A 25,743-nucleotide genomic window follows, 5' to 3' on the forward strand; every position below is an offset into this window, starting at 1 on the left:
TCTTTTCAGTACATCTGTGTGTCAAAATCAGCTTCGTGTCCGACGGCACTTGGAAATTCCTTCATGTTCTCACAGTTGGAATTATCGTTATTCAATATACAGAACAATATGGCGGCAGAGAAAATTGTCTCTTCACTGTGCTCCTTACTTTGTCACAGAGATCCCAGCTGCATCTCCGACAGCGACTTACAGCAGCTATGAGGAGCCGACAGGTGAGTAACCAAAGAGATTTTGTGTCGTTTTTAAAATAATAATTTTTTTTTACTACATATTCTGTTTTCAAGCTGCTGTTGCCCTTTCATTTATATTAATTCAGCTATGTTAATGTATCACCGTGGGTGGGATTTTTTTTTAACTAAGCCAACTGTTCCTCCATGCGTGAAATCAGAAGTGCATTTTGAGCACACGCACATTTTTCCACGCTCCTCAGCTAAACGCACGTCGGCGAGGTCAGACTGATGCTGATGTAAACTCCAGATATTTTGCCAGTGCTCCCTGTGGCCTTGTTGCCCGTATTCCCAGCCTGCCCAGCAGCCTCCCCGGGGTTTCGGCCCTAATCTGATTACATGCTTCATTTGCACCAGTTTGTATTTCAATCAAGGCTGGCTGTACCAGCAGTGAAGCTCTGCCTGAACCTATTGTTCATGTGCTCTGACAAGAATCTCCATGTCAGGCTGCTGGCATTGGATCATGTGCCACGCTAGAATGTGCAGCAGTTTTTGGGGAAGCTCTGTCCTATTTCAAATTATTCTTAAATAACCAACAGCAGCTTAAATAAATTTCAGCATATTAATGAGTTTTCACCGTGATCCAGGTTTGTTTAAATAGGCTGAGTCACCTCTGATCATCGATCAGCGTCTGACGAGAGTGGCGCCACTGACTTCAGCGTGCTTTGTTGCGAGCCCCACTTCCTGCTATAGTGACTGCCGAGGCTGTGTGGAGTTTGGATTCCTGTCAGAGACTCCAAACAGACACCACCCTCCAAATTAGGAGCAGTGTGGTCCCCGGGGACCCCGCAGAAAGAACGTGGCACTGCTGCAGAGATACACAAAGGGGGCGTTTGTCCTCACAGCAGGAGATTGGACCTTAATGAGTGCCGTGGGTGTAATGGCCCACAGCAGCAATTGCGCTAAGGGGCTAATGGGCAACGTCAGCTATCAAAGAAAGGTATGATGAAGGCCCCCAGGGGCCTGCAGGAGATAAAGAGCCCCACCACCACCACCACTTCATTTACATGGAAATCAGGCACGCTCGATATGGACTCGTCAGATTCATTTACTTTGGGATTTCCTCTTTTCTTATTTTTCCCGCCAACCCAGAAACCAGCCAGGAATTCCAGCAGAAATGCTTTCTCTACATACATGAATTCAATCCTCATCCCACGTACCAAACCGCTCTTTTTTCCTCTCCCTCTCTCTCTCCTTTTTTTTTGAGAGGGAGGAGAGGGGTGTTTTTTTCTTTCTCCATCATTACCCAGGCAACCTCATTCACACAGAGTATAATGGGGAAGAAAGGGGAAGACTGGACAGAGGGCTGGAAGAAATAATGAAGTTTGTCCATATTCAGGCAAGCTGAAAGGTTCCCCCTCTCTCTCAATTGCCCCCCTCCTTTCTCTTCAGACTGCCCAGCCCAGCTTTCCCACCCCCCACCCCCCCATCCCCCCAGAGAAAGGAGCACAAGGCTTATTGCTCTGTGAGAGGCAGAGTGGGAAGTGGGAGGGGGCGGCGGGGGTACACTTGGAGATGGTCTGCTTCCAATTTGTGTCAGTCAGTGGAAAGTGGAGGGAACAAATGATTTCAATTTTCAGTTTGGCCTCTGGTCCCACCACCACCTTCCTCATTACAAAAGGTACCTGGCGGGGTGACAGCACACCAGAGTGGCCATCGATAAAGCCCCATGGCGCTCAAACCCACGTTCACATACAGTGAGGTAAAAGTGCAGGGGGGGGGACGCTGCTGAGACATTAATCATAAGTCTGTGAGCTTCTCTGTCACTGCTACTCTCTGGAGGGATCCAGAACATTTAGCCCCGGCCAGCCTTATAGAGTATTCACATTCTCGCCTCATGTGGCTTAGAGTGTGCTAAGGGTCCCCACTGATGTCTGGTAGGTCTCCGGTTAATTCCCCCCCCTGCGACCTTCTCTTGTGCACGAGTGACCTCAGCAGCCCTCAGAGCTGACATAAGAGATGCCAGGACAGTGACGAGGGAACGGGCTGGAATGGAAAAACATGGGAGGCGTATAGTAGGAGCGTGTTGACGGACACAGGAGGATCTGTGTAAGCTGTAATCTGCTTCACAGTGGCACTTTGAAAGCATCCTTAAGACCCCGGGGGCACAAGGAGCGTGACGTAAGGGACTAAATGTGAAGGTCATCCATCTGAAGCCCTGTCTGACGATGCTCACATGCTGCGAATGTAAATTTAAAACATTTTCGTAAACTCCTTCCCCTTCTCTGTCTTCTTTTCCTCAGATTGTGAATCTCACTGTAAAGTTTCCAAGGGCAAAATGAAGATCACGTTGAAGAAATACTGTAAAAAAGACTACGGTGAGTGAGCCCAGCACACAGGAACATGCCCCGCCAGATGTCACAAGGTCAAATGTCTCAATTAATCTGATCCGGAGCATAGCCAGTCCACACCATGTAGCTGGTCTTTGTGCTTTACTGCTAGGTTATTTTAAATAGCCTTAGAACACGTCCACTAATATAAAACCATCTCTGCTCTCTCTGAGAGTTTCCATGCACTCAAGTTAACATGTTTGACCCCTGGAAAAAAAAGGTTTATAAAAAAAAAGCACTCTTCTGAAAATTAAGCTTTTCAAGATGTGTGACCGTCAGCCAACATTCTGTCAAGTTGTAATTGCTCATTTATTATGCTGATTCAGCTGATCTGATCGCATCACGCTTGTGACATATTTCTTTTTCTTATCCCTCATGAGTACAATAGAGACTCGTTTGAAGGTGCGTATACATCAGAATTACCATTAGCATGGGTCACCGTGGGTGTTTAACCTTGATTAAGTCACTTATTAAAGTTGCTTGTGCAGTTGCGTGGCTATAGCGATATAAAAATAGTTGGCCAGTCACCACACTCAGCCTGACTTCATACCAGATGTTTGTGTTAAAAGAGTGTGTTTGTTAGGAAATAGAGGATGTTTTGAAAATGTAAATGCGTACAGGATCCATACCTGAACGCAAATGTGGATGGTCAGATGATGCTGCAACTGGCACACTGGTGCGAGTTACTGGTCTTACATGATTAGAACCAGTCATCAAAAAGTGTGAGGTATGAGAAAAGTATGGGACAAAATTAATATGTCAGCAAAAGTATGATATGTTAAAAACGTCATATTGTAACAAAAAAGTATTTAAAGTACGTATACAAACATTTGGAACTATACAGTGGAGAAAGTAATGAAAGGGTCCTTTGCTGAATATGCAAATTTGCTCACTTTCAAAGAAATGCACAGTGTCAAATATTTTATGGTAGTTTCATTTTGATGCAAAGAGACAGAATATCAATCAATAAACCATAAAAAAAACCCCACATTACTTAAAAGTTATACATTTGTTTGCATTTCATTGATTGAAATAAGTATTTGATCCTCAAGCAAAACATCACTTAGTACTTATTCTCCAGGTTTGAACACATCTCAGGTGGGATTTTGGCCCACTGATCTTTACAGAAACTCTAAATCCTTTCGTTTTCTTTGCTGTTGCTTGGAAGCGCACAAATTTTCTACATGATCGTATTGTGCTTCTTCTTTATCCACTCCTTAGTTGGTATGTTTTCTGTCACTATCATGCTGGAAGACCCATCCATTTCAGGATACATTTGCCCTTTAATTTAAGTCATCCTGTACCCTAAGCAGAAAAATGTCCAAAAGCATAATGTTTCCACCTCCGTGCTTGACTGAGAGGATGGTGTTCTTTGGGTCATGCTCACCATTTCGCTGCCTATAAACACAATGGGTCCAGTTGATGCCGTAGAGCTCAATTTCATGAGAAAACGTCTGGTGCACCTGCACATGTGCCATCTTGAGCAGAGGGACATTGTGGGCACTGCAAGATTTTAATCCATTATGGCCTATTAGTATTAGTAGTGAATATTTAGTCAGTAATGTGAAATTTACTTTGATCTGGCCTTTTTTTTGTAGCACCTCTGTTGCTTTTTGCCAAAATAACTGAGTTTTTTTCACAGCCCTACACAAGCTGTTTCTTTTGACTAAATTAGACAGAAGTCTCACTTTATGTGAGCACACACAAAGCCTAACAAGAGAAAGCTGGGGCTTCGTAAGCCCAACCATCACGGTTGTCTCTTACTGGGGTTTTAGGTTTTGTGGAGCCAGCTAACGTGAAGAAAGTCTGGCTTGAGTTGAGCTTGGCTTGCAATAGATTACTTTGGCCGAAAACTGGAAATTTAATAATTTAATCAATCATTATAGTTAAAGGAAGATTGTTATTTCCATGCACGGTAATTTGGATTTGGCAGTGGATCTGTTACCATTTTTGACACAAATACTTTGAAAGCAGGAGGGGGAAGCAGCAAGACAAAACAGGAATCAACAGACCTGATACTGATTAAGTCAGTCACAGCACAAAAGGTGGGGCTGGTGTTCAGGTGGGTTGCAAAGTGGCATGCAAATGCACTGCGATTATGTGCAGGCTACAGCAGCTTAAATAGATATCCAACATGGAATTTGCTGATGCTAGCTGATCTTCTGGGATAGTGACTAAGCTTCACTTTGTGACTTGCCTGAATTTAATTTGATCACTTCATGCACATTATAATTTGTGATTTTTGTTTTCCACAAATTAGCTTTTTTTTTCTTCTTAATAGCCAGCTAAGCTAACTGGCTTTTGGCTCCAGCTAAAAATTTACAATGCAGATGTGAGTCTGATATTGTTCTTGACATCCAAAAAGGGTGATCTAATCACTTTGGTGATTTTAAAAGGCTGAAACACAACATGAGGTTAGTTATTATATCTCACAGAAAGTAATGCTAATCAGTCACACTGTTATCCATTGTCTGTTATCACTGGAACCACATTTGTTAACAACAGAGACAGATACACAAAAAGTTTCAGCACATTATCCGGAAAAGGTAAACCACCCAGTTTTTAGTTAACTCACTAAAACTAACTTCATGTCAATTCATGCAAAAACTGGTTGCTGCAAAAAGTTTGTCCTGATCAGGGCTGCTGAGAGCCGTTCCTTTCCAGTTACGTTGATCTCTGTCAGAGCTGACTAATGCGTCTTTCAATCAAAATCATTGGTGAAACGTCATCAGTTACACTTTAAACAGCATCCAACTGTAAATTGCTCAACTGTATTTGACCCCCCGCCCCTGCCCGTTACAGTTGGGAAGACAATAATTCAGTCCATTTGTGACATTTTGCTACTGAGCCAAATTTAGCTATTATTCATATTTCCCTTGACTTAAGTCTTAGTTACTGGAGCTGAGACAGGCCGTGCAGCTAAAAATCTGCCACGTTCATTAAGAAAAAAGAAAAAAAAAAGCGGAAAAAAACTCTGGAAGCAGATGATTCTGGCGGCGCGCACTGGGACATTATGGCAGACATCATTGCTTAGCATGCATTTCCTTTGCCGTGGTCTAATTCATTTCTCAGGCCTGTCGCCTCGCTTTTGTGGGGTTTTTGAGTCTCTTTTCTGTTCTTCGGAGAGGGGGGGGCACCCCCATGTGTGAGTGGCGATGCAGGCCCCCCGGGGGTCACGGGAAGGGGCCCTCTGTTTAAACACAGTTGTGCACTCCGCCGGCACAGAGCATTCCTCGGGGCGCAAACAGGTGGTAAATTAACCAGACGGTGACGGATTGCCACCCCGGAGAAAAAGAAATATGTTTTGTTTATTCAATTTTTGTTTTTCATCATTGCCGTAGCTACGGAGACGGAGGACATAAAGGGATTATATTCTCGCCTGACACCCTCCTCTGCACACACATACCCTCCCTTCTCCCTGCCACAGGGAGGACAATGAATCAAAGGGCCGCGTGTTTACCGACGCTCCGGGATGGTGCTCAAAGGCAGGGCCTCCCAGCCTAGCTGGCCACCTCTCTTCGCTCACCCGAGGGTAACAGGTCCCTGATCATTCACTCAGCTGATAACCAGAGGGGACAGGGGCCTCTGCACGGTAATTAAGTGAGCTCTAATTTCATTAGCCCTCGCCTGTTGGTGGCACGCAGTGTCAAGTCGCAGCACACCCAAAGAAGATAAACCCAGTGGGAAGTTTGGCTGTGAGAGGGAGGCTCGGTTGGCAGCCATTGTGCGAGTTGCAGGATCATCTCACACTTCCTCTCACAGTCTGCCTCACCAAACAGTGTGCGCTATTTTGTAATAGATTGCTTGACCCCGTGCTCCCGTTCCCTCTGTGCTGTCTATTTAGCTCAAACCAAGTGGCAGAAGGTGTGTGTGGATTTGTGTGTGTTTGAATACGTCGCAAAGACTGAAAACATACTTGAGAGAGAAAGAGAGAGAGGCAGACCCTGACAGAGAGACTGCGCCTGACAGAGTCTCCTCCAATGAGTCGAGCACAGCAGCTCTGGGGAGGAGAGCGCTATCTCCACTGGATTCTCACGCTGCGAAGTTGGATGGGGCTCTGGGAGCAGAACCCGGACAGCTCATGAGGTCGGAAACACATCCCGATTCTGCTGGAACTTTTTCTGTGGCTGCGAAGACAAATAGTGGCCCCTCCTTTCCTCCCCCTCCTCCTCCTCACACACCCTTTATGTGTCTGGATGAAGGAGAGGGCTGCGATGAATGGCGGGGCTGTGAGAGCTCCCTCTACTCAGCCCAACAAACCTTCTTTCTTCTGAAATTGTGTGCAATTTGCTCACACCATGCATCGACACACATACTTAAACACCCCACTCCTTCAGTTCTCTGCATTCTTGGCAGCGATATAAGACGGGCGATGAACACGGAAAGTGATCGTGTTAAGCCAGAAAGGCGACTATAAGGCCAACCTGCTTTAAAAACAGAGAAAGTAAACCCTATTTTGTTATTATTATAAAACTGCAGAGGTAACGCATTAGCTGACACAGCGTTAAATTGGGTATACAAATGAGCATTATATGGAATCTAATGAAGTCTTGTCCAGATTAGATTGTGTTTAGGTGCTAAAAAGCGTCCTTACTGGCACGGGAGAAGCTTGCACGGACATCGACCAAGAGGACAAGTGTACAAACTTTCCATACATCTCAGTAGCACTCTATAGTTAGTCATTTCTAAATCCAAGCTCCATCAATATGATGACAATTTAGGGATTCCAATTCATGGTTTGCTGTTTTATAATTCAACTGATGTGTGAAAAGCAGAATATAATTGCTTGATGAACCACCCGCGGGCCTCTCTTTGAGAATCTGGAGCTTAGATGATATACTATGCATACCAAGCTAACCCTCCCTCCCAGGAAGAGTCCTTCACTTGAAAGACATATTAGCTCCGGCGTCTTCGCTGTTTAGCTCTTGCTGCTATCTTAGTGATGCAGTAATTACCTGCTTGGTTTGATGGAGAATCTACACAAGAAAGCGTCAGCGAGTGGAGCTCGAGTCACATCCTGGTATGAATTCACTTGCAAGTGGTGTACCAATAGTTACCAGGTTTGGCCTGATTTAGCCTGAGGACGTCCATGTTTAGATGTTCAGATCTAACACCTGAAAGACCAGTTGAAAAGCATTTGTTTCAGAAGTTATATTACTAGCAGATGTGGTGTTTTCCTATAAAACTTCTTTTTTGGCCAGTTATGTTTTGAAAAGAGAATTAGAGAACCCTATATCCTATTTCTTCTCTCTTTAACCCAGCCTGGCCACCTAAAAGTAAAATGCCTCCGTGCCCTTTATGCCGATGCGTGCTTTCAGATGTTCTACATCAGAAAGCGTAGTGCAAAGGGAGTCAGGGAGTGCTGTGGAAACTGTTGCTGTAATAGGGAGTGTGCTCAGGGGCACGAAAAGGAAAGGTCCTAGGTCAGAGATGAAGGGAGGGGCCTGTGATATGCTGCAGATTACTGGGTTCAAACAGACATTTTTATTCACCCTTTCATGCAATGATATATAAACGCTGTTGAAATAGAAGGTGCTTGTCAATCATTCCCACTATTTTTCCACTTCACTAATTCATCTCAAGGCAAATGTGGTCATTTAAAATAATTTTGAAGGGCTCTATTTGCTGTAGTGTATACTTATAGAAGTCGATTTGATATATAATTATATAATTATAATTATATTATACAAGTTGACACTGTTACAATATGTTTTTCTGTCACTGGGTTGTTTCCAGGACTTTTAAAATGGGGAGTGACTGAGAATGCACCAGAGGGGCCACAGGAAATCAAACTATTTAGTCAGAAATTTTTAATGTACTTCAACGTGGAAAACATGTATACAAGTCACAATTTTCAAGTTATGCAGCCATGCATCCTATTGCATATTTGTTATCAGGAAAGCAGACCTGCTTAACAATTTGAAAATAGCCTTGTTGATGGATACTTTATTGAAAAGTAGAAAAGAAGTATAAGATACAATCCTTTTTAAGTGCCCCAATAGTTCACTGTATACTAGTATATTGAAATATACTTAAAGTACCTTAAATGTACTCATGTAACATGACACTTTTTACAGTCTTCTTCAGGATATTATTGGGCTGCAATTATTGCGTATACATCTTTAATGTTTAATTGGTGTTGGGGATTATATGTTCAGTTAAATGGTGCACCCCATACCTCGGCTGTAGACACACCCCTGCTGGTTTGCATTGAATTTGGTAAAGAATTTGACATTTACCTGTAATTTTAGCCAGATATTTAGATTTTAACCAGTACAAGGGGTGCTGATATCCACACTATATTACTATATTACTATATGACTTGAATCACTTTTTCTTGTGGGTGACTTAACCTGTGCTTTTCTCTTAAACCAGCTGTTCAAGTGCACGTTCTTAAGGGTGACAAGGCGGGCGAGTGGTGGAAGTTCACGGTCAACATCATTTCTATCTACAAACAAGGTGAGCACCGCATCCGTCGTGGAGACCAGCTGCTGTGGGTGCGCGCCAAGGACGTGGCCTGCAAATGTCCCAAGATTAAGCCCGGAAGGAAGTACCTGCTCCTGGGTACAGACGACGACTCCCCTGGGCAGAGCGGCGTAGTTGCCGACAAGGGAAGCCTCCTCATCCCTTGGAAGGACCTGTGGGGCCGCAGGCTGAGGAAGTTCCAACAGCGCGACAAGAGGGGGAAGTGCTAAAAGTATCTGCAGAGGAGAGGGAAAAAAGAGTCAGAGGCAGAATTAGGCCTCTGATGGGATGAAATCAAGGACGAGGGATAAGGATGGATGAAAAAAAAACTGGAAGAATTAAAAATAGAGAGACAGGTAATACGTAGGAGAAATGTGGAAATGACTGAGTGCTGCTGCTCTGAGCTGGAGCGAAGAGTTTAGTGTTTTCTTCTTTAGGAACAGTTGTGAAGGAGCTCATTCAACAGTCTGTCTTTCAGCGGTTGTTTTGTTGTATTATTGCAGAGTTTGCACCTAGTGTTACAGATATGTCTCACCCTGATCATTTTACCCACAATGCATTTTTATTAAAGCCCCTTGCTCAGTTTTTAAAGAGTGACACATCTTCTCTGTCACCCTGTTTGTGTCTTCAGAGGATCTTTTTCCACTGTGGTGTAAAAATCATTGTCTAGTTCAATGAAGACTTATAGCACGGCCGTAATTTCTCTCCACAACCTGCCAAACGTTAGCAAAAAAGTTTCAGATACAAGTGAAAAAATGGTAATTGTTGTCTTATAGTGCCATTCTTGCTCATAGGCGAGTGTTACCTCAGTAAAACAAGAAAAAAAATGCCATTTTTCTGTACAATGATCTCACTACAAGCAAGCCTTTGCTCAGCGCTTATTGATATATCAACAGTATGTTGTGGTTGTGACCTCTGCAATGTAAAGTAACCATATTTGGATACATAGACATTATTTTTAGTAGACGATGCCGTAGCATCAAGTAGGTGTAGAGTAGATTTGTCAACCATGCACTTATTTTTACTAGTCAGACGTTTAAGAACATATAAAATATGTTCCAACATTTTTAGAGTGCTGTCCAAAAAAGGGAAAAAAAACAAGCCTTTACCATTTAATAGAATGTATAGCTAGTAGAAACCCCGCTTGCCTCACTCATGACTCCATAGGCTGATGTTTCTGGTGGACTGTAACAACCCTGTATAAATCACAACTACAGTGGAGTCAGAATGTAGTTTTTTTTTTTTCTTTAATAAAGGACTAATTGTAAGTTGGACTTCCCAAGCATTTCCCAGTGGGAGAACTGATGAAGTGAACTATTTCACCTCATTAAATAAAGGGGGGAGAGAGAGAGAGAATATCGACCTATCAAGCAAACCTCATACCACTGACAAACTGCATGCTCACTATTTACTGTAGCTGACTGGCTAATGATGATTGTGAATTATGTACACATTTACTTTGTACACAATATTCAATGTTGTGGGAAAATAACCTGTGGAGTGATAAAAAAAAAATATCACAGATGTTTATTTAGCACACTGTGTAAAATATTCTTCACCTCAAAACGACTTTCTGAGGACTGAATTTCATCGTTAAGACTTGGTACTGGACAAAAAGGCATGACCGATTGTCTACATGTTATATAGCTGTATAGTATTACTTTTTTGTTGTTGTTAAAACATTAACTAGATCTATCCATGTGAAATTAACCAGAGTTTTTTTTTTTTAAATACTAGAGGCTTAATAAAAGAAAAAGACAAACAAATGAATGTCAGACAAATTTCTCATGTTGTGCACCCAGGGGATCACACATACTCTCTCTCACACACAATCACACACACACACATACACTGAGAGAAACTTGGACTGAATTTACACACACGCGCGCACACAAGCAACACCCAAATACACACATGTACACTTTGACGTAAATACACGGGTACACCTCAGTACTCTGTGCATCATACTGTATGTATTTGTTGATTACAAAGTTTTTACAAAGTCTTCGCTCACTCAGCTGTACCGACATTTTTCAACCTGCAGGCATCTGCAGAAAGGTACGGCCCGCCAGACTTTTGTTCTCCATGGATATTATATCAGAATAATTATCTGCTCATGTTAATACATTGGCTTGTAAATGTTGTTTAGCAGTGTCCATTGCAAATGGTTGTGTAATGTCTTGTAATACTAATATATTATGTTTATCGAAAATGAATATATTTAATGACACATGACAAAAAAATGTGGCTTTTGTGGTGTTTTGCTGTCGATCTTTTATTTTTTACTTTTACATTGGATTTTAGACGGCTGTAATGAAAATGATTGATGCGTGTTTGGCTATTGAACAGCTTAACAGACCTGAAATTTAATTTGAAATAAAGCTGTGCAAAAAAAAAGAAAAGAAAAAGAAAAGAAAAGAAAGAAAAACAAACAAATGAGGATCTGTTGCTGAAATTGCATGTTTAGCTCCTATTTCCTCTTATGATCAAAAAGCTTCTTTTGCTATCACGACACAACAACACAGTTCCTACTATTTGCTTCAAGTTTCAGCTGCAACTGGAAACCACTTTGTAACATGAATTTTGCATTGCAAGACATAAGAAGAAGAATCTAACACAATAAAATGTTCCTGAAAGTCCTGCCAAATATAAAATTGTAGATTTTTCCATTCTGGTAACACTCTAGATTACAGCCCCCCAAAAGTATAATTTGGGTATGAGAGCTCATGCAAATACTTATTTGGTAGTTACACGCTAAGTACAGGAAAAGAGTTCAGGAGGAATAAGAATAAGTGGATTTGACACACAGTAAAGTGGTAAACACACAGATTTGCCTTTAATGCAGCAGGTAGTTAAAAAGGGTTACATTTTAAATAATGACAAAATACTGATGTAGACATTGCAGCTGTCAGAGCCAATACCAGATGCTCGCATCAATGTTGAGTTTAAAGCTTTTAGATCTTGACATATCGTTGCAATAAAAAAGCTGCACATTTATTGAGATTTATTGCACAATATACAGAATAAAGAGTGTAAAAAGCCATCAATTTAACAAATTACACTCATGTGCAAAAGTCTCAACTCACCCCTTTATTCTTTATACTTTGCTTCCAAAGAGCCGGACTTACTTGTAATTTTTTAAAGTGGTCTTGACCAGAAGTTTTCTTGACTTTCTGAAGGTCTTCAAAGTTTATCTTTACCTAACCATTTGAAGACAAACTGGCCTTTTTTATTTATTTATTATTTTTTGTCGTTAAGCCACTTAACACTGACCTGTGGATCATTGTAGCATAAAAATGATGGGATCTAATTCAAGGAATGAACCAGTGTCGTGTCTGCTGTGTTTTCATCAATGTGTGGAGATATCTCCAAACAAAAAACAAAAAAACACCCATTTCCCATTTTCCTAGCAAAATATAGAGAAATGAAGGGGTGGCTCAAGACTTTTGCACAGTATTGTATAGGAACTGTGCATAAGAGCCATGAAGATGTTTCTTTTTGGTGCCATTACACTTAAACTGTAGGGACAAACGTGTTAGGTTACATATCTTAAATTTATCATTTATATGTTTCAGTCCTATGTCCCCAGGTGTATAAAATTAAGCACCTCTGCTTAAGTTCTATTATTGCAAAGCATAAAGTGTATAAAACATGGACATAGCTTCTGGTTCAGATAAATGAAACTGGCCTGGAAGTGCCAAAAACCAGGCTACCAGATAGCAGCTGTGGTTGCAAAAACTCTTCCAGTCCTATAGCAGTTTTCTGTTTTGTTATAACATGTTTGAAAATGCAGGATTATGTGTGGTATCAAACTGAACGGCAAACGAGTTGGTAATCACAAATACTTTGCTGTTTCATAACCAGACTCACACATCCAGGGTTTTGTTGCAGTTATGTTGGAGGAAACTCTCATGTCGAGGGTTCAAAATGCAACTTAAGAAAACTAGTGGGTGATGTCATAGCAGCTACGTGCATCTTTTATACTGTCTCTGTTGCAAAGCATTTAGGACCCATAGCAACTCAGCCACAAAGTGTCGGACCGTGTAACGTTACAGAAGCATTTAGTGCGTAAAATTACAGAGTTCCACATCTTTAACATCATTAACATCAGTACAAAAACTGTGTGCCAAGAGCTTCATGCATGGATTTCCATGGCTGAGCAGCTCATGTAGGTGTAAAGTGTAGGTGGCAGTACTTTTGTCCATATTGTGTACAAATTACTATCATATTTTCTCTGCTACAAAGCAACTGAGTGGAGCCAAGGAGCATTTCTATGCTGTACAGAAAAGTAAGCACTTACAAATTATAGTGTCTCGTTTTTGTTGAAGTATATTCCCGTTGTCAAAGATTACATTACATTTACATAATTAAAGTATCTGAAAAACGATCGCGTTGCTACGTTGTTTTAAATCTACAGGATTTGGTTCGTTTTTCCGAAGACGTGACTTCTTTAAACTGAGGTGTCAGTGTGACAGAAAAATGTGAAGCCAATAGTAAAGCATTAGCAGCAAATAAATGAAAACATCGGCCGCTGCCAAAGAACTTGAACCGTGTCCTGCAGCGCAGATCATTTGTGTTGGATCCTGTGCCTCGATAGACTTCACAGACAATAACGACTGGCTGTAAGATTCTGCAGGCAAATTACTAAAAAAGGGTGATATCACCAACGTGTCTAATCCAAACCGCAGATGTTATTGTTGTAGCTGGGAGGTTTTGGATTCGGTGGAAACCCTTAACTTATTCCTACGGGAGCTTTTTTTACACAAAAGCACACTATTCTGAACCTGGTCCAAATGAGAGTCCATCTGTCTTGGCTCATGGAGGGGTATTGATATACTGTTCCTCCAATGCCCAGTGCAAAACACTCCGAAGGGGCCAACCAATTATACAACGAGTGCTGAAAGCTTAAGCTGTGTTCTCCATTAATATAAGGCCACCAGGATCACTAGAAACAGAATCACTCCAACGGCAAAAAGAGGAGAGAAGAGCAAGATATGAGGAGCTCAGTGGATAAATGCATCGTCAAAGTCTATTAGGTTTTGTTGTTAAAGGTATGCTTCGAGCTCCCTGACTGCTCTGTTAGTGAGGTCATAAAGGCCTGAAAACACCAACAATCTCACTCCACCAACAGACTCTTTCGTTGCACAAGAGAGAGACCGCTGGACTGTAGTTTTTCTCATGATTTGGGCGGGATGGGAGAGCTGAAAAGAGATCTGGGCGTGTGTGAACTTCCCTCTCAGTATGCACAAAGATGAGGCTGGAACAACAAACACACAGACACAATATGACGATAGTTTTGTGCGTGGAAGTTACCCAAAGTCGACCTAACGGCGGGGTCGGGTTTTTCACAGCAGCAGCAACTTGGAACTTTCCACACAGACGAATCCCTCAGCCATTGTCCTCCTCGGAAAACAAAGCCAAGCAGGGTGTTTCTGATAGCTCAACAGGCTTAGGTTGTAGCTTTGGTGGCAGGGTGGCCCGCTGGCCTTCGGTTATGTGCTGTGCAGGAAATGGAAACAGCAAGTGGCTAAAAAGTCCCATGACGAGCAGTATATCCTATATGTCTGCTGATGACAACAGGATGGAAAAGACCCTGATTTCTTTATCAGACCGAGCCCATAAAAACAACCAGACGGTTTGAATTTATTGCCTTTCCGTATTGTTCCTTGCCCCCTTGTTTTTCCCCGAAAGGTAACCAGCTGCCATTATGAGACCACTGTGGCTGTCTGCAATGTTGAAACAACATCACATCAGGGGCTATGTAACTTCCACATATTTTAAAAGTCTACAGAGACACAGCGTGCTCCAAGGTCCTTAAACCCAAGTGGCCTCAAAGTAGTCCAACACTTTGGGGAAAAAATAGTAAAAGGAAAGGTCCTGCTAACTGGTTGTGCAAGAGCCCACGCTATGAAGTTTGTATGAGCTTTTTCAGCACGAGTTTGGAATAAATCCATACACTGAGAAATCGATGAAACACCCAAAAGCTCTTAAAAATTCATTCTGATAAAATGACCACAATATTGGAGCAGGAAGCACCTTGTTCCCGTGCATAGACCCTCACCAACAGGTTTAAATCAGCAGTCAATAGAAAATGAACAAAGAAACCCATCTAATAACAACCTTATTACAATGTAATTACAGTGTATTTCCAATTCATCCTCCAGCTTCATTGTTAATATTTTGTTTTTACTGTTTTTGTTCTTTTTAAATGCACTTTAAGAAGTTTGCAGCAAAAACAAGCACAGAGCACAGTCGTTGTGAAAGGCTACGTGAAAAAGTAGGTGTAAAATTTTTTTTTATAACACGTTTATTTTTTTCCCCCTCCCAGATTTTCAAGAACACATTCATGAAAATTGCTCATGTATTCAAGTTGTTATGTATTTAAATGTTATAACTGTTACAGTAATGCACAAAACAAAGTCATAATAAAACAAACCAACTATATTCCCAAAGTATCCCTCAGCAAAATGTCCTTCCCAGTCTGACCTATTCTCATTTTAATTAGCTTTAAGATCAGTCTATTGACCTTGAAGGAGAGGTCAGAGGTCAAATGTGACATGATATTTCAATTCCTTGTGTGGTGCTAAATCTTGACAATACACCGCACACAGAATCATAGTTATCATGCTTTTGGTAACGTTTTCACCAATAGGTCATTAAGTTGATGTGGAAGACCTGGAAGTCAAAGTCGAATGGATTATTAACATGAAGTCTATCGCATTAAGAGACAGAATGACGCGCATGCATTTAAACGCATGCAAACCAAAAACATAACGATTAATACTTTAAAGATGTTTCACAGGACAACCTTAATGAGCTTTGTTTTGCATCATCTCACAACTCCAAACAACTTCAAATATTTAAATCCATCAATTCTAATCAGTATTCACCGACGACCTCTGCACCTCCAGGAAAATCACTAGCAGTAGTTCAAGAAGGGCTCCGCGAGTAGCACCACATTTAATTTTAGTCAAAGAGCCTCCATCATTTTATCAAGTCAGGAAAGATTTTTCCTGATTTTATGCATGAGATTTCTGCAGGCTCACTCTGAGATTGGAAACTACATGTAATCACAGTCTTTTGTTTTTCTGAAACCCACTTGGCCTCCTGCTCCTTCTTCTTAACCCTCTGTAAAAACCGGAGCTGCACCGCAGATGCTGTTTTGTTTGCTCCTAAGCACCCGACTAAACAGAGAACAAAACAACACTGTGTTTTCTCAGCTGATTAAATGCATTTCCAACCTCTGTTTGCTTTGCTTCTCATAAGGACGGGAGGAATAATGGAAAAAAAAAAAAAAAGCAGAGCAAATTTCAACTCGCAATTATGCAAATGTGCGTGAAGATTGACAGAACATGACAACTCGGGAATTTGGATTGACAGTTTATCTTCAGGCAGGTGGTGTTTGGTATTTTTCAATTCATTTCGCTTTTATTTACATGGCGCCAGCTGACAACAGCAGTCATCTAGAGGAGTTTTATATTGTTAGATAAAGACAAAATTAGGTTCTCTAATAGCTCCTCTCCTTTGGTTCTTTTAGTGGTGTTTTGCATCCATCGATGGCCGCTCTTTTGATTCCCAGTGGTCAGGGTTCAGCGAAATGGATAATTAAGAGACAAACAATGATGCACCTTTGGAGACAGAAGGAAGTCCTCTATATCGGCCCGCCATGTGATCAGCGTGATACGTATGCGAACACACGTGCACAGACACACAATGCTTTACACCCCCTGCTTTTGACACCAACACCTTTAAGGCCCTCCCCACCCGGCCATTCACTCATTCACTCTTTCCCAAAACTGCGTCTCCTTTTCTGCCTTTTCTTCCTATGCACATAGTTCAAAAGCTGTATTTCTGGCTTACTAGATTGGAGCACAAAGGCTCTTCTTATACATCCCGGAGAAGCCCCACTAGAGAGGCCTCGATCCCATCCCGGTTAGAAGAGCGCGCACAGAAAGAGTTAGCTCTCCTTTTCCCCTCATTAACATTCCCATACAAGATTAAGCCACTTGGCTTTTGGATGGTGTGTGCTATATTTTTCACCCATGCAACCCCTCCCTCCCCCCTCCCCACCCTCTCTGCATTCTCGTGATTCAACTTAAATGATCGGTAAGACAATCAGCTCATAAACTAGCCCTGCTTAATGTCTATTCATTTACGCTGCCGGGTCCAGGGGATGCCAGAGTGGATAGATCTCTGTGGAGTTGGTGCCATGAGGAGAGTCCTTCAGTTGCCTTGGAGTGGCACCCCATCCAAAGGGACACCAGACACAGTTTACCAGAAACTACAAGCAATTTATACATTTTTGTAGTTTCAAATTAAATGCCAAAGTAGAAACTTTTTTGGCTTTTTTTCCGAGATAACTGAGCAATTTATTCCTACATAATTTCAACTTATTAGTTAAAAAATGAGTTTTCATTTAGTTTCGTGACAGAATCTGCCAGTTCTGTGAGTCTTGTTGTCTACTGTCTACTCCCGTGAAGCTGAATAAAGATGCAGATGATGTAGTTAATGCTCAGCTTGTGTAGTTTAGTCACAAATTCAATAAATTATACTACCAAGGCTACTGGCGTGTTACAGATATATTGCATCAATGTGTAGAATCTGGAAAAAACTGACTTGGCTCACTCCCCTTTTCCTCCCTCCCTTCCCTTCTCATCTGTATACACTCATATCTAAAAGTGCTGGCTTGGACCAGAAATACTCATTGACTAAACAAAGTGCAGAGTGACTTCAGGGTCTGGGATCTTCAAATAAACCCTGCCTGGGTGTCATGGTGACCAGGAAGTGGAATTAACTGTTATATTAGCTGACCTTCATCTTGTTGTTTGTCCCAACCTGCCTGGCTGGGCCCCGGGCTGGCGCGTAACCACGGTCTCCGGGCCCAACAATGCGGGCATTTCCCTCGGCGAAGAAACACAGGCTTCGGGGGTTTACTGAGCAAACAAGATGAGCCCTGCCAAACACTCCTCGCTCCCACATTTCACAATCGCTTTCTATATCACCATTTCTCCTTCTTTTGCTCTGGCCCATCCGTGGAGATCTGAGAGGCTAGCAGACAGTTCTGGGTCGAGTGTGAGGCTGAAACGTACGCAGACCTATGGTGAGATTTAGTTTTAGGAAAAGCACGCAAGGCGGTCGGTAACTATCTGCAAATGCCACGCTTCAGTTTCCAGAGCGGCTGCGAGGTTAATGTGAAACAATTTCTCAAAACCTTCCCCCTTTTCTAGTGTGCAGTCTGATAACTTGTATTCAATCAGTGGTCAGAACAGGAAGTAGAATATTCACACTTTTTAGAACCTACTAGACTTAGAACTGCACGATGAGGGCTCCTCAGTTCATCTTCTGTCTGAAACAGGCTGCTAGCGCCTTTCCCTTTAAGGCCACCCTCACCTTCTCCTGATTGGCTGTTCCATTTTAAGAATATCCTCTGACATCACACAGAGCAAAGAGTAGAAAAAATCAGAGCATGTACAGCAATTTGTAAATTGGGCTTGCACACCTCATTATTATTATCATTCACTTTGCCCATGTTTAATATGAACATCCACAACTGTAACAGTAAATGACAGAAAATAAGAAAAAGCATTTTAAAAACAGCATCTTATAAGAATAGTTATTAAATAACATTGGTATTGGTCAAGTGCAACTTTTGTCAGTTTTCCTACATCTGCATGCTTCTGTTTAAACCAAAATTTTATTTATATCACACTTTTCATTCCAAATAAAGCACGATGTGCTGCATGAAACGTGAGCTACAGAGACTGCAACAAGATATGGATAAAGTGAAACTAAATCAGTTGAGTGAATAAAATAATCAAGAACAACAATCACAGAAAAAAACAACAACAATGCGCCAAAAGAAAAGTAAAAAAAAATAAATAGATAAGATAAAACCAGCAGCAGTAAAATGATAAGAATCATAAACTAAAACTAATAAAAGAAGTATGAATGAAATGAAATAACATTTAAGATCAAAGACAACCAAAAAATTAGAAAAAATAAGAAAATCCTCCAAATTAAAATAGATTTTAAAAAAAAGGAGAAGCCAAATAAAACCATGATTAAGATTGGGAACAAGATTAGTGAAAGACAACTTAAAAAGAACGTCTTTGGTTTGGTTTCAACACTAATCATATTGGAGCACATCAAATATGGCGTGGTGTGACGGCTTCAGCAGCACTGAGATCGTCACCTGTTTCAGATAACCTGAGCTGCTTCATAGTTTACATACGAGTCCTATGATCTTTAAAAATAGCTAAAATGTTTAAATCAATTCTAAATCTAACTGGAAGCCAGTGTGGAGCTGTGGTGTGCAACACAGAATCAAACTCTGGTCAAGAGGAAGGACAGGTGAGATTGATTTATCCACACAGATTACAGGATTAAAGAAGATGTAAAGTTGGATCATAAGAATTAACTTAATACGCTCCATGATGTGTGATCTGAGAATCCCAACATCCAATGTCCATATATCCATACATACATCCTGCTATGCGAGCTCCACGAGGAGTCTATGGGCTCCTTTTGTTAAGATGAAAATCTCATTCTTTCTGTCCGGTTTGCATCTCTAAAGGAATCATAAAAATCATGACAGGATAAATAAATAACAAAAATAAATGAATTCTGATAAAACTTTGTAGCGGTGCAGCGTGGGGTCATATACTGTACCATACTATTGTATAATAAGCTCGTGTTATTTATTACCAATTACCTACTGCCACATAATCTGAGTTTTACTGCAGTACACTTGATTTAAGTACGTTTAAAAAGAACAAAGAAAAGAAAATGAATATACACAAAACACAATACAGTTCCCTTAAGAGTAAATCCCGCCTTGGCGATGGTTTGCTCTCTCAGAGGGCTTCTTGTTTTCATTTTCCTCGTATTAATTACGTCACTGATCTTGTTTCAGTGCATTTACAGGAATTTTTCATGTCTGTAAGTACAAGCACACAAGAGGCCCCAGAACGGCGAGACGAGCCAAGCTGTCATTCTGTAACCGCTGCATTGTAGCTAATGCTTATCTTTGTGGTGTAGAGAGATCAGTCGGAAGTTTAAATACTGTGACATGAAAATGGTTAAAGCCGAGTTCAGTCACGTGGCAAGCCGATTAGTGAACTTTAGAATCAGTAATTTTATCAAACTCACACACAAGCATATTTTCCAAATTTGTGTGCGAGTATTGGATTTTGGCTTTACAATAAATCCTATTCAATGAAACTGTCTTCATGTACTGTGACTAAAAAGCATTGATTTTTTCTTTTTTTTTCCCAACAAGCCGTGTGTTTAAGAGGTTTGCGTCTGCTTAAGCCATTAGTCAGACTGTTGTTCCATCCTGCTGAAGCGGACATAAAAGCAGAGCAAAAGGAAAGTGGTCCTGCGCTGCTAGTAAATCAGGCTCCTCACTAGCTCAGATTAACACAGGGAGGCATCAAACAGTCAGGAAGCAGCAGAACCGCTGCACAGCGAAGCAGTGGACAGTGCAAGAGACAATTACTTGTGCACTTTCCTGTATTTCCTGTGAGGTCTAAAACAAGCACTGAATTTGTCTCAGAGGAAGACAAATATATGTCAACAGGAATTTAAAAATGTACACATTGATAATAAAAGATATTATTTCTGAGATTTAGGCCTAACACTACATTCTCCTTCAAAAGTATCAAATAGTGGGTGCAGAGTGTCAAAAATACCACAAATATCAATGCTCGGGATTAAAGAGAGAGAGAAAAAAGAAACAGCTCCTCCTCTCTACATGTGAGGCCTGATGCTGCTGTTGCGGATGCGATGTGTGTTTGTGTGTTAATGTCTACCTGTGCGTGTTTCACAGTGGGTGGTTGGATTCAATTTTTGCTGCTGCATCAAAGTGGTGTGGCCATCAAAAGCCCAGCATCAACCCAGGGATCAAACACGCCTCACTCACCCTAATCATCAGGAGGGTCACAGGAGGGAGACACGGAGGCCAGGAGCCAGGAGGAAATCCATTTTCAGATACCTGCACACACAGACATTCACCTTCAGGATGGCGACCTTGGGTTTATGGCTTTGAGATTTTTGTTAGGACATTTTGTACGATTATCAGCAGTTGCTAAAGTGTCCAAATGGCTTTGATTACCTGTTGCCGTGTCCTACAAATTAGTTTAAAAGCTCAAATGCTATAAAAATGCTACATGTAAATACCTTGTTCAAAACAAACTGGTGCACAAATTAAAATTTTTCTTAAAAATGATCACCCTGTCTCTGTGTCCCCTGTGTGTAATAATGTGTGGGGGCTGAGCTGGTCCTCTGTGGGGCAAACATTTGAAGAATTACTGCACTGAACAGAAAAACAGATCCATTTTCCTCTTGAGGAAGATTTATGCCTTTAACGTTCTTCGTTCATCACTGTTTTAATATGTTATGCTCTTCTGATTCAGCGTGTCTCATGTAAGCAGTTAAAAAATGTTAAAAACAAAAATTCATTTTGGGCTGGTTTTTAAATCGTTATTGGCCGCTGCTGTCAGTTATGTGTGAATTTTTAAGGCAAGTTGAGTCAGTTTGTAAAACTGGAAATATTGCTGCATAATTTATTCACTGGTGTTACAGGTTGGACAGTGATCTCTGGGACATGTGTTGCAGTAGTGTTAAAATTGAAAGCATAGAATAGCTTGTGTTGGCTTGTTGTAAAAATCCCTTTGAGTGCTCAGAGTAGAAAAGCTCAGTCCATTTACAGCACCCAGCTGCGAATGTGTGAACTGTTGGGATCATAAATAGGAAGCAAATGATGGCTTTAGCAACCTTTGAAGCCTTGATGTTAACATTTTGCTAGAAAAAAAGTCTCCATATTTGACCTCATGTGGACTTCTTGACTGCTTCGTGTGGACCATGTGCCATTAGATATGCAATGAATCGTGACATAGGATAGACCACAAAGGATCCAGCTAATACAGCCCTCATATCCGGAATAAGAAGTACATTAGTGTGCCACATTTGGAGGAGGCTTTCTCTCCATCCATTTTCTTCCGCTTATCCATTTTAGGGTCGCGAGGGGGGGGCTGTATCTTAGGTTGAGAGGCAGGGTACACCCTGGACAGGTCGCCAGTCTGTCACCAGGCAAACACATAGACACAGACAACCATTCAGTTTCTAATTCACCTATCTCCACTAACTGCATGTCTTTGGGCAGTGGGAGGAAGCTGGAGTACCCGGAGAGAACCCAGACAAACACACAGAAAGACCGCGACCTGATGGTGGAATTGACCTCAGGACCTTCTTGCTTTAAAGCAGCAGTGCTAACCACTGTTCCACCATGCCACAGTGCTGTCCTGCAGGAGGCTTTGTTAAATTAAATACGGAGAGCCTTCATTGCCTCGCTGTGGGCTAATAAGCCTAGAAATGCAGCCTTCAAAGGATGCAGGCCCTGTATGTCGACACAGCTTAAGTTATCGGCTAATGCTAGCAAGCTAACTGCTAATTAGCGATAAACAACATAATAATCTCACTCATCAAAGTGGAACAGAAACTTTTTGGGTGAGCTGTACTACACAGAAGACCATTTATTGGTCAGACAAGTCCACTGAAATGCTCCAGAAAGCATCAACAACACAAAAGAAAAGAAACTCTTGTGAGGTTCAATGCTGTGACTCAGATTTGGGGAGGTGCCTGTGTTGCCACATCTGCAAATACACTTTCTATAGTGAACAAAATTCATTTTTCAACAGGTTGTAAATATGTTTTTAATTGTGTAAAGTTGGACTTTTTAATATGGGACTCTGTGGAGACTCACTCATTTTTGAAATAGCCTCAAGTAACCAGTCCAGAAAGTGTCATTTTTCTGGCACTTTATTTTTCAGCACCACAGATTGCCAGGACTCCTGAGCTCCAGCACAGTTAACACAGAGGCTGGAAAACCCACTCCTCGAGTCACAATGTTTAATATGCAATAAGTGGTTTGTCAAGATAAGTAGAAAAAACTAATTTGTATGATCTTTTCTAACCAGAGACTAACATCATCTATCCCTTAAAAATACCCCTGTGACCAGGATGGAGCTTTTGAGTCCCACTTGCATGCTGTCTGCTACCATCTGGGGGAACGGTTAAATTCTCTATGACCAAACAGAGTCTGGATTACACCTGTGTGAGAAATGATAAAACATCTCTCTACCTCTTTCTTTTTAAACACAAAAGACAAGAACATTAAAAAAAACATCAACACAGGGCTATCACGACTAATCTGATGCTTGTATGTGCACAGACAAGATAACCAGCCCTACAAGAAAAAAAATATCAACCTGTTCCAGATTTGTTTTTCTCGAGGAAACAAGAACTCCACGGTTAGACCATAATTAACAGCTAAGCCTTTCACATGTGGTGGGGAAAAACATTGATAAACCAAGTACTTCTAATCACACGAACACATTATCAGAGTGTGACAGCGCATCTCAATGCACTTTCATCCTGTAAGCAGTGGTGTGAATCTTATTGGGCCTTAACGAGCAGTGTCTAGACACATGTCCAAGGGATTACCTGAACTTAATGAATTAATTGTTAGTAATTGAAGAATGGGTGTTGAACAAACACTGAAGGTGCAGCGTGTAATGAAGATGTAATTTCACGTCATCAACTTTGGACTTTAAGTAAAAGCTATGGCTGTAGTTTAAGGATTGACTGGTTGATTTTTGTTTGATAGGAGTGGATCAATATCCAAATACTGAAAGTATTGATAACAACTCTGATATTGGTATTTGATCGATACTAGCGTGACAAGATCAATTTTTACATTTGTTTATCTCCTGTAAGATCAGTACATTGTACGTTGTTCAGTACCACATCTGTGCAAACACCACTCCTCTTCAATAGATTTGACTCTGCAGTCACAACTACGCCCACTCCTGCTCCTCCGTCTTCTTCCCCCAGTTCTCCTGAACATGTGGGCATCTTCACTGCAACTCCATCTTCTCCTCCAAAAGTGTGCTTTTCAACCACAGCTCGCCTTTTCCCTTCCATGTCTAATGTGGCAGCTACTTCCCCTCTCACACGTCTTCCTCCAGCCTTGTCTGTCACAGAGGCAAGGGTGAGAGCGGGTAAGACTATGCTCTGGGAAAGCTCCTGGTCCAGACGATGTGTGTCCAAGGTTGCTTACGGACTATGCTGCCCAACTGTGTTAACCTCTCCAGCGGATTTCCACCTGAGTTTACAGTTGAGGTCAGTGCTGGCACTGTGAAAAACATCCTGCATTGTGACCCACAACACAAGCAGTCAGGATTTTTAATTCTAGCAGATGAACCAAGTCAGACATATGATTTCCCTCTGGAAAATACTAATGCTGCATATCGTATCGACACCAAAATTTGCAGTATTGCACAGCACCAGTGGGTGATGTGCTGACATGACTGTTTGCCACTTTCCTAATGAGAAACGTGTGACATCAGCAGCCTTTCAAGACTGATCCACAGTTTCTGGCGGTGAGAGGAACCCACTCCCTCACGTTTTTGCAGCTGTGGTATCGTCAAAACCGAATGGCAACTACTAGCTTAATTAATGTTTATATTTATTGAACTTTTACTCAGAGCTGACTCCAAACTAATTGACACCATGTCAAATATGCCGCCAGTGTGGCTGCATTTTTACTCAAAGGAACAGCCAAAAAAAAAAAAAAATAGAAAGAAAACATGGTTGAATGCAAACAGCTCAACTTCTAACATGGCATAACCTGTAAAAGCAGTAACCTAATTTGTCTCTGTTTGGTTGTTCCACCAGCTTTCATGTTTAAAGCCCCAGGCTTTGAATGTGAACGTATGGACATTGGCCTATGTTAACATGTTTGGCCTATTTATCATTTTTATAATGCACCACAGGCACAGCTTCACCAGCTACACCTTCTTATCAGGTTCCTGCACAGATCAAGGGTAGTGCGAAGCCACCTCTCCAACAACACAGAAAGTCTATAGTTAGGAGTTAAGTTCAAAATAATGACACTGAATTATTTATTATGCTACAAAGACAAGTTTTCACTGTAGCAGATTTAACTCATCTAGAGATCATGTGCGTTCCCCTCCCACCCGCAACTAATACACTGATTCAAAATAAGCTACAACTGTCCAAAATTTGCTTTGGTTGACTACAGCTCTACTTTAAACACACTAATAGCCATCAAAGCCTTGGAAGTTGGATAGAAATTTCATCTTGGCCAGATCTGACTCACATTTTGTTTTCCTATTTTGTTCCTCATCTCATTTTCTGATTCATCTGTACCTCTTTTGTTATTAAGCACTCATCAGAGAGGTCTCGCTGACCTCTTGTGCTTGTTTTTCCTCATGCGGGGAGCCTCCGCTACTGTCAGCAGCAAACCTTTTTTGCAGAAGATGACTTGGACAAACCCTCTCTGACACTAATATGGCCCACAAACAGTCACTCTCTGGGGTTTACAAGAGGATACATGTGACCGCTCAGCTCTGATCCAGACAGAACTCGAGGATGTTATACACAAGAAAAGGAAGAGGGTGGCGTCGCATTATCTGCGCGCTCTGGCCTGCGCCAGTCTTCCGGTTTGGACTGGAACTGGTGACAGACGCATTCCCCTTCAGTTTCACATGGAGGTTTCTCACAGCATCAGCACTCGAGATTGCGGCTCACGTGTCTGGACGGCACGGTAAACTTTCATTGGGGCGGCCAGTCACGAGATCTTGTTTAGTGTTGCTCTTTTATTGTGTCTGTAGCAATTAGGGCAGCGTCAGTTCTTGTGA

At 41.5% G+C, this 25,743-nt stretch overlaps 1 protein-coding gene across 1 annotated transcript in view; it reads left to right on the plus strand.

Moving 5' to 3' along the window:
* ntn1b (netrin 1b) overlaps window positions 1-9,403 on the plus strand; it is a 46,252-nt gene extending 36,849 nt beyond the window's left edge. Inside the window, exons 4-6 of the mRNA XM_085352077.1 lie at window positions 159-212; window positions 2,471-2,545; window positions 8,933-9,403. Of these exons, the coding sequence (XP_085208203.1) occupies window positions 159-212; window positions 2,471-2,545; window positions 8,933-9,252 (449 nt within the window). The 3' untranslated portion in view covers window positions 9,253-9,403. The remainder of the gene's footprint in view (window positions 1-158; window positions 213-2,470; window positions 2,546-8,932) is intronic.
* Window positions 9,404-25,743: the final 16,340 nt, after the last annotated feature.

This window comes from Diplotaxodon limnothrissa, linkage group LG4 (genome assembly GCF_057381915.1).
Source record: "Diplotaxodon limnothrissa isolate DT_005_m linkage group LG4, D_limnothrissa_male_GT1.1, whole genome shotgun sequence".
Lineage (NCBI taxonomy): Eukaryota > Metazoa > Chordata > Actinopteri > Cichliformes > Cichlidae > Diplotaxodon > Diplotaxodon limnothrissa.